The sequence below is a fragment of the Balaenoptera musculus genome, chromosome 6 (genome assembly GCF_009873245.2).
Source record: "Balaenoptera musculus isolate JJ_BM4_2016_0621 chromosome 6, mBalMus1.pri.v3, whole genome shotgun sequence".
Taxonomy (NCBI): Eukaryota; Metazoa; Chordata; class Mammalia; order Artiodactyla; family Balaenopteridae; genus Balaenoptera; species Balaenoptera musculus.
Genome location: NC_045790.1, coordinates 110,691,090 through 110,704,082, shown reverse-complemented (window position 1 = coordinate 110,704,082; position 12,993 = coordinate 110,691,090). Strand labels below are relative to the sequence as shown.

General features: G+C 44.1%; 1 protein-coding gene across 3 annotated transcripts in view; it reads right to left on the bottom strand.

Annotated features, from left to right (window-relative positions):
* Positions 1-11,611, bottom strand: part of FUBP3 (far upstream element binding protein 3) — a 49,590-nt gene extending 37,979 nt beyond the window's left edge. For 2 of the 3 annotated variants that reach the window (XM_036854905.1, XM_036854906.1), the window contains exon 1: positions 11,450-11,611. In XM_036854905.1, coding sequence (XP_036710800.1) covers positions 11,450-11,533 — 84 coding nt within the window. In that variant the 5' untranslated portion in view covers positions 11,534-11,611. Of the gene's footprint in view, positions 1-11,430 lie in introns of all 3 variants that reach the window. The other variant, XM_036854907.1, reaches the window with a different exon arrangement.
* Positions 11,612-12,993: the final 1,382 nt, after the last annotated feature.

The window sequence follows — 12,993 nt, the reverse complement described above, 5'->3', positions numbered from 1 at the left end:
TAAAGCAATGTCGTGACAGGACATGGACTTTGCACTATTAACTGAGTTCCCTTTTGGTCTTAGTAATAATGTCTCTTTAGAAATGATACTTCCAAAAATTTGTCTTCTACAAGCAAATTTTTAAGTCATCACTTAAAATATAGGTATACCACATTTTAAGGAAAAAAGCAGGCCAACAATATGAAGAACTCTGTTCAAAAGGTTTTAGCACAGGATTCCCTTAAGGAACAAATTCCCCAGCAATATTTAAGAGGCCATGTTTGCTCAAATGTTGACAGCTCTTTAGGAATATATTCGTCCTATTAACCTTAACCCCTATAAAGTGACGATGTGATCTACAGAAACATAAAACAACAAGCTGCTCTCCACTGGAAGTTCAAACAGCAGGGGGGATGACCATCTGTCCAGACGAGTTTGGAAAGATTCCTGCACTGGAGAGATCGAGATAACCTCTGAAAGCTATTCTAACTTTTAACATTTATCATCAAAGAACAGAACATAGTTATTAAAATTTTTCCCCTAGAAACAAATGCTATGCAGAGCTTCCTACACTTATCTGCTTTGTTTCCGTTAGGAATTAAACGTGATTTTCACAATAAATTAACTCTTTGATTTAATCAAAGGAGTATTTACAACTGGTCTTGACGTTAGTCCCTCAGTTAAGCCTCACAAGCAAGGGGGAATTAGGGGCAGCCAGCAGAGATGTCCCAGACCTATGTCTTCAGTGGTAGTTTTCCTGAGGTTGTCCAAATGTGCCCAGAATTCTGTGCCCAGAATTCTGAGACTTTCTGGGACCAACATAAATTACTTTAAACAAATAAACAACCAAAGACAATCATGATACTGAAAACCTAAGGCAGAATTTAAATGTCAGGTATCCTGGGTCAGGTCTCGTCCTTTCCATTTCCTAGTTCTGTGGTGTTGGGCAAGTCCCCTTCCTCTCTGTCTAAGATCCTCTGGGTATAATACCATCTGCTTCATAGTTTTTGAAAAGATAACAACATACTCTGAACACAAAGGAGCTCTGTACATGAGAAAGCACTTCACAAATACCAGGGCTGTAAAAGAAGGCAACTCACCCAACAAGTGCTGAGTGTCTACTATGTCCTGGGCTCTGCAGTGAACAAGAATAAGCAGGTCCTTACTCTCCCAGAGTTGGCAATCAGTGGGGAGTCACAGGTACACAAGCTAATCAGTAAACTGATCATTTCAGCTGGTGATAAGCATGATACTAATAAGAGAAGACAAGGACATACAGAGTCCTCAGGAGAGCTACTTTAAACAGGGTGATCAGGGAAGGCTGCTGTGAGCTGAGATGTGATCTGAGACCTAAATGATGAGGACGAGCATTCTAGGCAGAGGGAACAGCTTGTACAAAGGCCCTGAGGCAGGAGCAAGCTTGACAGGTAAGTTGACGTCACTAGAATAGAAGGAACTAGATGTGTTCCAAGGGGTGGGCAAGAGCAGTTCCCATAGGGCTTCAGAGGTCATGGGAAGGGGCTTGGATTTATTCACTTACTTATTTATTTATATTTATGTATATATTTAGCTGCACCTCGCAGTTTGCAGGATCTTAGTTCCCCGACCAGGGATGGAGCCTGTGCCCCCCTGCAGTGGAAGCATGGAGTCCTAACCGCTGGACCGCCAGGGAATTCTGGGGCTTGGATTTTATATGGAGGGTGATGGAAAGCAACTACAAGGCTTAGTAAGGGGAGTAACCTGCTGATTTATGATTTTAAAAGATGTCCCTGGACAAGGAAAATATCAATTGATTCTAAGGGGACAAGAGCAGCAGGACCATTTAGGAGGTATTCTAGGCCAGGAGTCAGCAAACCCCAGTTGGTGAACTACCTGCTTTGGTCAATAAAGTTTTATTAGAACAGAGCCACACCCATTCACAGAGATCATATGGTGTGCAGAGCATATATATATATATATATATATATATATATATATATATATATATAATTTACTACCTGAACTTTTTTTTTTGGCCGCACCACGTGGCTTGTGGGATCTCAGTTCCCCGAAAAGGGACTGAACCTGGGCCCTTGGCAGTGAAAGCGCGGAGTCCTAACCACTGGACCACCAGGGAATTCCCACTATCTGGACTTTTGAAGAAAATGTTTGCCCTGTCTGGGCTACAGATGATGGTAGCCTGGACAGGTGCTCGTTGAAAAACACTATTTTAAGTTAAATAATTAAAATACTAAGACTGCTGATAGAAACCCCATCTCTTATATTCAAATTTCAAGGCAAGTGGGCATTTGCTCTAAAACAGAATACTGTATAAATCTCGCCTAACAGCATTCTACCACCAGCTTTCAATCTTGCTCTCCGTATTTGTTTTGGATAAGCTTGTGGAGGTTGGCTACTTACTTAAGATGCAAAACTTATCTTTAAGGACTCAGCTCGGGAAGCAGGCAGACTAAAAGGTGAGAACACTGCAGTGGCTTATGCCCCACCGAGGCCCTTTCGTCTGTCCAATAAACTGAGCAGTAAATGGCCAATGTGAGGGTTTTCAAGATGACTGGCCCAGTTGTCTGTTTGAAGACAGACCAAAACATTGGCAAGAGACAGTAAGGACGACCCCAAAACACAAGAGAAAAGGCTGTGGTTATCAGTGGGGTCCCCCAGTAGTGTGCATGTCAGATCACCCTCAAAGACAGGACCCTAAATGTAAGCTCTACAAATCTGGCACTCCCTCTACCCTCTTCTGATGAGACCTCTTAGCTTCCAGACCTTTTCCCTTCCTTCCAAATTAGCTCAGATGTCATTCCTGAGTCCTTGGCCTTCCTTATAATTTATATGGTATGTTTCATATGTTGCTGGAATGTAATTTTCTCCCCAAAGCTGATATGCCAGAAGTGTTACAATAGTTTTCTATTCCTAATTTTGATTAAATCAACAAGCGACCTTCTAAAATGCGACTGAGGAGTTCACATTTGTTTTTAAATCATGTTTGCTTCCCAATCTATAATTTGGGAAATTTTCACTAAGAGAAAAGCAGTACAGGATAATGGTTAAGAGGTGTAGCTCTGAAGTCAATAACTGCATTTGAACTGCGGCTAAACAAATGTTAGATGTGAGTTTAACATTATAATATACAATTATACCATAACTTACATTGATATCACATTATATATTATAATATGCTATAAAGAAACAATGTATTCCTTTATTCATACAAATGCTACCTTGTTCTAAGACATGATTTTAAATGCCTACTGAAATAATGAGTTAAAATCCAATGAGTGCTTACTATGTGTAGGCACTCTGCTAAGAACATTTTAAAGGTGCTATCTCATTTATTCCTCGTGATGATTCTTTAGGAGGTTAGTATTATTATTTTCACTTTAGGACAAGGAAAAGTGAAGCTCAGAGAGGCTGAGTGACCTGCCCAAAGTCACACATCTTATAAACGGCAGAAACAGCATTGAAGCCCAGGCCTGCCTGACTCCAGAGTCCGTGCTACTAACCACAGCACTAGGCTAACTCCCTTTCCTCCACCTGATACTTTCTTAAACACAGTCACTTCCCGAGGACTTAAAACCTAATGATTTCCAGTACGCAGAGCTCAAGTAATTCCTCACGTCCATAACTGACCATTCTGAACAGTAGCTGCTTAAGGGAAGTGAGGTACGTTTTCAGTTAATGATGGCGTACGCCAGAAAATAGTCACAGAAGCCACGATATTCCAAGAAAACCAAGGCCACTCCAGTGCTTATCTGAAAGCAAGACCTTGAGGGGACGCTGCTACTGATTTTCTACTACTTGATTCACTTTCCCCCCTTTCTGGGGGGAGGCGGCAAGAATGGGTTACCTCACTACCTGTGCTATTTTAAGCACAGCTAATAGATGAAATATAAATCAACGTCATAGACATTTAACCTCCACTGCCAGTAGTTAGTGGAAACATGGAGGAGGGGAGCACTGGACCAGGCATCAGTCAGGAGTCCTGGTTTTCCAGCTGGCTCTTCCGGCATACGACCTTGGGCAAGACCTTCAGTGGTCTTGCTCCCTGTAAAATGCAGGGATGAACTAAACCAGTGTTTTCTAAAGAGTACAAAGCAATCTGGGGAGGTGCATGGACGAATGTTCAAAAATATTTTAAATAAACCTAAATTTAAAATGATTTTAAAATACAAAGTAAATAGAATACTGAGGGTTCACTGATATGACAATCATAATAAAGGTGGTACACGATTCACTGAAGTTAGGAAACATGGCAATTAATTATTCCCAGTGCACATCTTTAAGTTTTGTAATCAGAGTAGCTCACCCTATAAACCCAAACAGAAAGCTGTGAATATTTCCACAACTTCACATTTAATAAAACTTTACACTAAATGGAAACAGGCAAAGCTATCTGAATGGCGGCAAGTCATCCACACACTGATTGGGTCCATGTCCTTCAACATAGTCACTGTCGATTCTAAAGTAGAGGTGAGAGCTCACACCACCACTTAGGGAGGAGGAACCCAACCTGCTTCCCTGGAACCTCTGCTCTGAAGTCACCCAGGGCGGCCCCGCCCTGGCGAACTGACAGACTGAGCTGAAAGTCTCTACTCCCCACAGCAGGAGGACACAGTATGTGGCCAGAGCGGTCGAGCCCAGTGGCTGGGAGCGAGCAAGTCTCGGAGGGCAGGTCTGGAGCCGTGGTGCACAGAGGCAAGTCCTCGTTCTGCACCCACTGCCTAGGTTACTATGAAGACAGCAGTGCATCAAACTTATTGTGCACTTACTAAGTGCCTGATGGTGCCGTCAATTCATCTTCACGGTGACCTCAGACAGTAGCTACTAGTCTCAATTCTGTGGGATCTGGAGCCAGTCTGCCTGGAATTATACCCATGGGGATACCAAGACAACAATGTAAAGCACCCAGAACAACTCTGGGCACATCGTAAGGAACGAGAAATGTTTGCTATTTTAACCTTTTATTGAAAAATAATAAAATAATAATACAAAAAAAGTACATGGGTGAGTTGACAGCTTGAATTTTCATGTACTAAAATGCCTGTGCAACTAGCATCCGGATCAAGAAACAGAACATAACCAGCACCCCCGAAGCTGGACTCATGACCCCTTCAGTCACTACCCACCTCCACCTCCCAAGGGTAACCTCCTAACTTCTAATATTAGCTATTCCAAAAAAACAAAAAACAAAACTATCTATCCACCTACCTAGATATAGATAGATGGATAGATATAGCCACCATCAATGATCCCCTTTTACAGATGAGGAAACTGAGGCTTCAAGATGTTACATAACTTATCCAAAGTCACTAAGCTAGTAACTGGCAGAACCAGAACTTGAACTCATATAGACTGAATCCAAAGCTTTAATAACCACTTCACTATACTACCTCTTGGGTATTCTGCAACCATCAAGTGAGAGAACTTATATGAAAGTCCTTGCCTGGCACCCAGCACAACACAAGCTCAATGAATGGTAGCTATTGTTGTCATTAGAGATGGGGCCCTGGCTGATTCTGCCCTATTAACTGGCATTAACCAAAACAAGGAATTCTATATGTCAATCGAATAAGATATCAGCTCTTCTTAGTAGCTTTTGCTGACAACTTCATGCCACCCACATTTGGGGAGAATTAAATACTCCCTTATCTGTTTGCAAAGTACTTTAAAAACTACCTTTAAGTAGCGTGACCTCACTGAGGAAGTTGCTGGTTATACTGTCTCCCCATTACAGGGAGCTCTTTGAGGTGTGGACCTGTCTCAATCATCTTGGTACTCCCAGGACAAAGGTTCCTTGACTGGGAGCTCCAGGGATTAGCTTTAGAGAATTCATGAACCTCCTGAAATTACATACAAACTATTTAAATATTTCCGAGGAGCGGTTCAAAGTTTTCAAGAGTCTTAAAAAGGTCTATGCTCCGAAAAAAGTTCAAGAACTTCCCTAATGCACAGCAAAGCGTTTGGCACATAGAAAGTACTCATTAAACGTTTGCTAAAGTTAAAGTGAATATGCAGAAGCCCGTCAGAAAAATGCTAAGATGACCAGTTGAGGCTCCAAGCTGAAATACTGTTCCAGCTAGGATCCCCCCTCCAAAGACCCTCAAGATGACATGACCATTAGTTTTCTCCCCTGTGTCCCATCTAATTCCACCAGCATCCCTTTGATGCTTTGAAGATTCTGCTGCAGAATTTTCATTGAGATGGAAAACTACCCAACTACCTCTGCAAAGGAACCGAGTCCCTCTTAGAATGCAGGAGACATGGGTCCAAGAACTACTGCATATATTAACTGTTTGTGTGCCTCCGAGAATACTGCTTTATCTCTCTTTGGCTTATTATTTTCAAATATAAAATGAAAATTATAACCCTTGTCCTGACTATTTCACTTGGTTGTTGTGAGGATCTAATTCCACGGTAAGATAAAACCAGCAGCAAACTTGTCTTATTTATCTTTACACTGGCCCGGCATCCAGCAAGAGGCCTTGGACTCAGCAGATCCTCAAACAATAGCAGGCAATCCCCATCACTTCACAATTTCCAAGAACACTACTCAGTCTTGCAAGTGATCTGCTATCATCTGATACTAGGATAAAAATGTAGTTCATGCCTCCAAAAGTATTGGCTATTCTTTCCCAAGTGTCTTTAAAACAAAACTCTAATAAATGTAAAACATTTTCAAGAGGGATGATTAAGAGTAAAAGAATTGCACAGCAAAGCTAGGGAGAGAGGAGCTTGAACAGACACCCAACACATCAGAAAGTAAAAGAACCAAAATAATATGGCCAAAACTTTTTTCAGATCTAGCTAGATGGAAGCTCTGAATGTTGGTGAGCTTGAAGGGACCACTGAGATTATCTAGCTTAATATTTCCTGAAGTTTGATCCACAGACGGTGATTTGGTTTTATGAAAAGAGGGTATGAAGTGACAGAACTTGGGTATATTTACAATGTATATCCCAAACCCTAGTAGGACTTAATGCACAGAAGCATACTAAGGGCTCTGAGAAGTCCTGCAGTAAAGAAGCCAATTCACCTTTATTTAACCCTGTATCCCCCAAACTTCTCTGTCCATGAGCCCTTTTCCATGGAAGATCTATGAACAGCTTGTAGATCAAATGCTGGGAAAGGCCAGCCTAGCCCAAGGTCATGCAGCTACTTGCAGGAGACTCAGATCTCTTAACTCTCCAGCACAGCTCTTTCCGTCAGAAATTTAAATTATTGTATGGGCTCACAATTTGGAAAAGGATGAGGAAAAAAAGCTGCTGACTAGGCATCCCGATGGGCAGTGCAGAACAAAAGCAAAGTGGTGAGAACAAAGGCAACTCGGAGAGTCAATGCCCCGTGCAAAGGGGCAGCTGCTACCCAGCTCCTGTCAAATAAAGTCACTGCAGAACGTGGGAGCAGTATGGCCAAGTATTAGATAAAAATCTCACTTTTTACGTGAAATTGTTCTAGTTTCTAAGTGTTGGCGCTGTGTGGTCAAACAAAGCATGCCTGCAGGCCCGCTCTGAGCCTTCTCCAGCCCACAAGCCACCAGTCTGAAAACTCTGGTCTAGGCAAATTTGCATTTGGGACTTAAGAAACCTTACTTTGATGATACACATGGGTTATCAGATTTTAAAAGAAAGATAAAGAAGTCCCAGCTGAATATCAGAAAAGCGTTAGAGGCATACAGTGGAACGTACTGTTCATTTACCATCTACTTTTCAATACCAAATATGAAGTTCAGTGCTTCCATTAAAGCGCGGTGACCCAAACGGGCTCAGTCACATCATGAAAACCCTTCAACAAGAACTCGCTCTCTGTAGGGTACTCTACTGGGTCCCATCAAAGCAAAGACACAGAGCAGCCCACAGATGTCCTGCAGACACTGGTTTTCTTCAAGTGTCTGAGAAAGTTCAAATGAATGTACATGCAGGAGTGAGTCCCTTGTGAAATGATGATCTGAGCTACTCAACCACTGGGCACGTCTGAGACAGTCTCAGTGGAGTAAACTTAAAAGCCACTGAGCATTCAGCACACGTGACTCTGCCATGAGGCACAAACATCACATATGAGGTGAGCAAAGGCAGTATCTCTCAAGGAGTGCCCAACAGCCAATGAACACAGGCCTTTTCTTTAAATGGTAGAGGCACATTCTTTTAAAGGAAATTTAGTGTTTCTATACAGCACACGTGCCAAATCATCTACTGCTCAGGCTCAAAGTGTGAAACAGCAGCACTGGGAAGCATTTTGTGCAGGACTGTGGGACTTTGGAGGCCCCACACCAACCAACAGTTCCAAAAAACAGCACTAGTAAAGAACAGGCTCTAGGCCTTAAAATCTGTCAAAGGTTATTTTCCACTGACTCTTCAGTGGCCTGGTCACAATCATTTGGGAGCAGAATCACCATGATGCCCAACTCCATGAGGTACCAATGAACACTGTATTTATGTGAATAGAACACTCTGGAATTATGCAGTGCAGAGGCACTGACTTGGGTCTAGGTCAAAATAGGAGCTTAAAGTCCTAAGAAGCCCTAGCAGTTTGATAAGAGAACGTCTATTTGGGTGATGACTGGCAGGTGGTTGGTCCAGCTCGTGGAAGGAAGGCTGCTAGGAATGTGAAGTACACTGTGGTGTGACACCGTCCTGTTAAAATGCGAATGGGTACACTTGGTGACGGATGCTACTAAACTATCAGCAGTGGGCTTTCCAGGAACTCTTTTATATTTTTAGAAAAGCTAAACAAAACAAAACAGATTTGTATCTACTCATCCATAATCTCCATGAGGTCCCCTTGAAAGCCTGACAGACAGTAGTCAGCGTAGAGGTGCAGTGTGGCCACAGAACAGGATAATCTGGCTTTAAGTCCACATCCCATTCTTATTAGGATCCTGCGCTCTCTAAACAACGAGTTGAAGGAACACTTTATTTTTGCTAACCAGCCAATGACTTCAGAGAACTGGACATGATTTTTTTTTTTTTAACACCCAGCAGTTTTAGATCTTCACCAGTAGGACTGAATCAGATCACATTTCTACATTTGTGTACTTTCCTACAAAATGACTATGTTATCCCTTTGGCCAAACACTATTAACTCACTGACTTCACACTGCTGCAGAAATTTTAAATTTTATATGACATCTTCAGAGACTCCCTTCAGATCTAGGAATACCATGCTTAGAGTGATCTAACAGCAACAATTGGTTCCCTTTGTTGGAAAGAGTCCAAAGGATACAAAAGGAGGCTTCAAGATGCCAGGAGGGAAGCTTCGTGGATTAGGTGCTGGACTCTACATATCATACTTAATAGAAACTGCAGGTTCAAATCCCATCAGGGTCAACTCAGACTCCACTGTGATATTCTGGATAAACTGAGCACCAGACAGCTTACTGCTCCCTGACAAACTTATGAGGGCCTTACAGACTGTCCCTGGTGTTTATGAGGGCACCTAAGAGGAGAGAAAGCTTTCCAATCATTTAAATAAAGAAATGCACTGTCTTTTATCTTCAGTTACTGGGGGGAAAATCACATTTCTGCAACATGCTGTGTATACAATGGCGAGGTAGAACCACCATCATCAGATGCCCACATGATATGAGCCCCTTTGAGGTAAGCTTCACTATTGATATAAGCACACAATATTTTAGATTTCTAACATTCCATTCTTGCCCAATGCAAATCTATAAATAAACCTAAAATTACCCACAAACCTGTGTTTTCTTTAGTTTTTAAAGGCCATCAAATCCTTGGAGATAGTATCGCCTTCCAGCTGTTAATATTCGGAAGTAATACACTTACAGCACTGTCTCCATTGGGCTTACAACTGCTCCAGTCAATGGTGCATTTCAGAGCTGGGAACATTTCCAGTGAAGTTTCCTCTGCTAGTAGTAAACACCACTGCTTCAACAATCCACATTAGGTCAGCATTTAACAGAGGGTCTCCCTCCCTCTTGAGCAGGTTGTCCAAGAATATGAGTTCAACCACTGGCTCAAGAGAAGCAGAAAGTCTTCTCAATGGTTCAAAATTCATTTTATGTTCAACTACAGGCCTTCTGCAAACTGAGGATCTGAGCTCTTTAGGGTAGTGACTATAATTCTTCCTGGATACAGAGGCCGACAAGGTGATTGTCACACATCAGCACAGAGTGAAAGCCATTACATATTAGTAGCCGGTGAGAAACAAGGTTCAGGACCCTGTACGGTAGAGGAGAGCAGTGTAACACGCCGGCAAGCAGAGTGCTGGAAGGGGAGCTGGATGGCACTGTTCATCCATTACAGCCACTGGTTGGCTCTGAAGTCTAAGTAAGATGGATACTCACTATATATTGGTTGGTGCCTAGGCAGTAAGTAACAAGTCATCGGATAAAATTTTAGGCGGAACCACAGGTTTGGAAACTTCTGGGATCCAATGTAATGTCTATAGGAGCATCAGTATTACAATGAAAAGTCAGTATCTGGGAAACAGGTAGGGTTCCCTCCCCTCGAATACTGGAAAGAGGTGTAAAGACCATATCTTCAAGCGACCGAGTGGAGGCTTTCTTCTAATACAATGAGTCCTGTAGCTTTCTGTTAGGAATCAAGCAGTAATTAGTTATAGCCCAACTTTTAAAGTATCCGTTAGTATGCCTACAATTAAATAGGAAGAGACGATGAGTATGACACTCAGCAGAAGAAATTGAAGTGTTAGAGCTAACACTTAAGTTCAGTTAAGTTTCACACACACTACAAGGACATGTTCTGTTCTAAACATCATACCAGAAACCAAAGAGTATTTCTGGCAGGTCCCATATTCATTCTCCAGGGAAGCTTGCAACCTCTTAAAAATCAGTTTATTTAAGTCTGACAAAATGCACGACATTGTCAGATGGTCAAGTTTCACTGTTGGAATGACTTCATATCACATGCTCCCTGAAAGAGGAAAAACTATTGCCCATAAGGAATTTCTACGTCTTATGGACCACCCACACCTATCTAATATCTTTCTTTCTCTCCTCTCCCGAAGGACCCTCAAAAGTAAAATACCCTCGAATTCCTTCCACTCCACCCTCGAAATATAATAAGTCTGAAGAGGATGTTTTCCAAGTTTTAAAAAGCTACTGGGCCTGAGACAGCCCCCTTCTGTCTAGACCGGGTCCTCGCCGTGAGCTCCCCTAGCCCCCTACCCTCGTAAACCTCAGAACCCCACGCTGGCTGCCCTGCGGGTCCAGCCCCGGCGTGGGGACGCGATAGGGCCAGGCGTCCTGGACAAATCTTTTCCCAGCGGCTGCAGGCACCTGGGAGACCGGCCCGACAGGCTGGGCCTGGGCCTCCCAGTGGCGCCTCATCCCTCGGCTCCTCGCGGCTGCAGGAGCCACAAGGAACGGCCGAGCCCAGCTGGGGCGTCAGCCCAGGTTACCTCCCGCCCCCAGGCCGGACCCCCTCCTCCCCATCAGGCCCGACCCAGCCCCGCCTCGGGCTCCCGTGCTCCTACCAGCCGGCCGCGCCCGTACCTGCCGGACCCGGTGCAGAGCGTCCACGAAGCCCTCGGCCTTCATCCCCACCGGAGCGCTCTGCCCCTGCACCAGCTCCGCCATTACCGCCCCCGCCGCCGCCGCCGCTCGGCTCCCCCGTCGGGCCTCCCGCTCCGCTTGGGGACCCGTAGCCGGAAAAGGAAAGTCGCTCCACTTCCGGCGGAAGGGAAGCCAGGACGCTCGCCGACGCGAGAGGAGCCGCGTCTGCGGGGCGGGGTCAGGGCACGTGACCGCGGTCCGGCCGGAAGTGGGGGGCGGGCCCTGCGAGCGAGGCTGCCATCTGGTTTCGAGGGATAGGTTGCGATCCCTTCATTCCCAGACGTGATTTGGTCCAGGGCCGTCGATGATGTCGTGACATACCCTTGAGGCGTGTGTGTGTGTGTGTGTGTGTGTGTGTGTGTGTGTGTGTGTGTGTCTCCCGAGGTGTCCGGCTGTCGACCGTTTGGAAACCCAGAGAGGAGTGACCTGGCTTTCCCTAGACGGCACCCTGGCTGCCCCTCTCAGGAATGACCATCGATTAGGAATACTGGGACTGAGCGCTTTGAAATGGCACCGTGAGGACCCAGAGGGAGGCTGGAGGGCAAGGAACAGCACCACAAAATAGGGCCCCACGTTTGCAGAGTCCTGGGCCCGAGTTCTTGCATCGTAATCAGTTTCCTCGAGGATGGGCTAATGCCACACCTGGGGTTGCCTAGCGACACAGTTTAGGAAGGGCACTTCTACTGGAAAGACAGCGTGGTGTCCTCTTACACATTCCTTCACGAACTCTGGGACTCTGGGGATACAGGAAATACCACAGGACCATCATTGCTTCCCTGCCTGCTGAGTCAAAACAGTATTGCAAGAGGGCTTCTTGGAATGCTTAAGTAACTTTTTGAAATGATGGTAACTAGATATAGATATTTCAAAGCAAGGGAAGGAATCTTAACGCTGGAATACACTTGAGCTTTTGAGGTGGATTTTACAAATGAGCAAACAGCTACCCCCCCCGCCCCCACCAAGAAACAAGACTTAGGGGCTTGACACATTTTGTCAGTGGCAGGTCCAAATAGAGGTGCCCCTCTTTGGATTAACAAGATTGCCCTCATGATTAATATTTCCAAGCTCTGTGGTGCCAAGGAATCGAATTTAATGGAGAGTCATGTTGTCAACTATTTTATGCCCATCTCGAAGTTATGAAGGAAGATGAGCACTAAGAAGGGAAATAAAGAAGTAAAATCCAATGTGACTTCTCTTGAGCTCTTGTGTCAGCATGATAGGAGAACTTTAGATTTTGGAAAGTAGTATGAGCAATAAATGGCCAATAATCAAAGAGCAGTTCTTCATTTGTTAATGACTTCACTACTAGACTGTGAGTTCCTTTAGAGCAGAGACTGGGTCTTATTATTCCCTGTATCCCTAGGTGCTTAGGAAACTTATTTTGAATTGAATAAAGCCAAATCGGATTAATTCCTAGATTATGGTAAAATAAAAGAATTTGGCAAAATTGCAATATTGGAGAGTATCGCTTTTGGACAAAATGT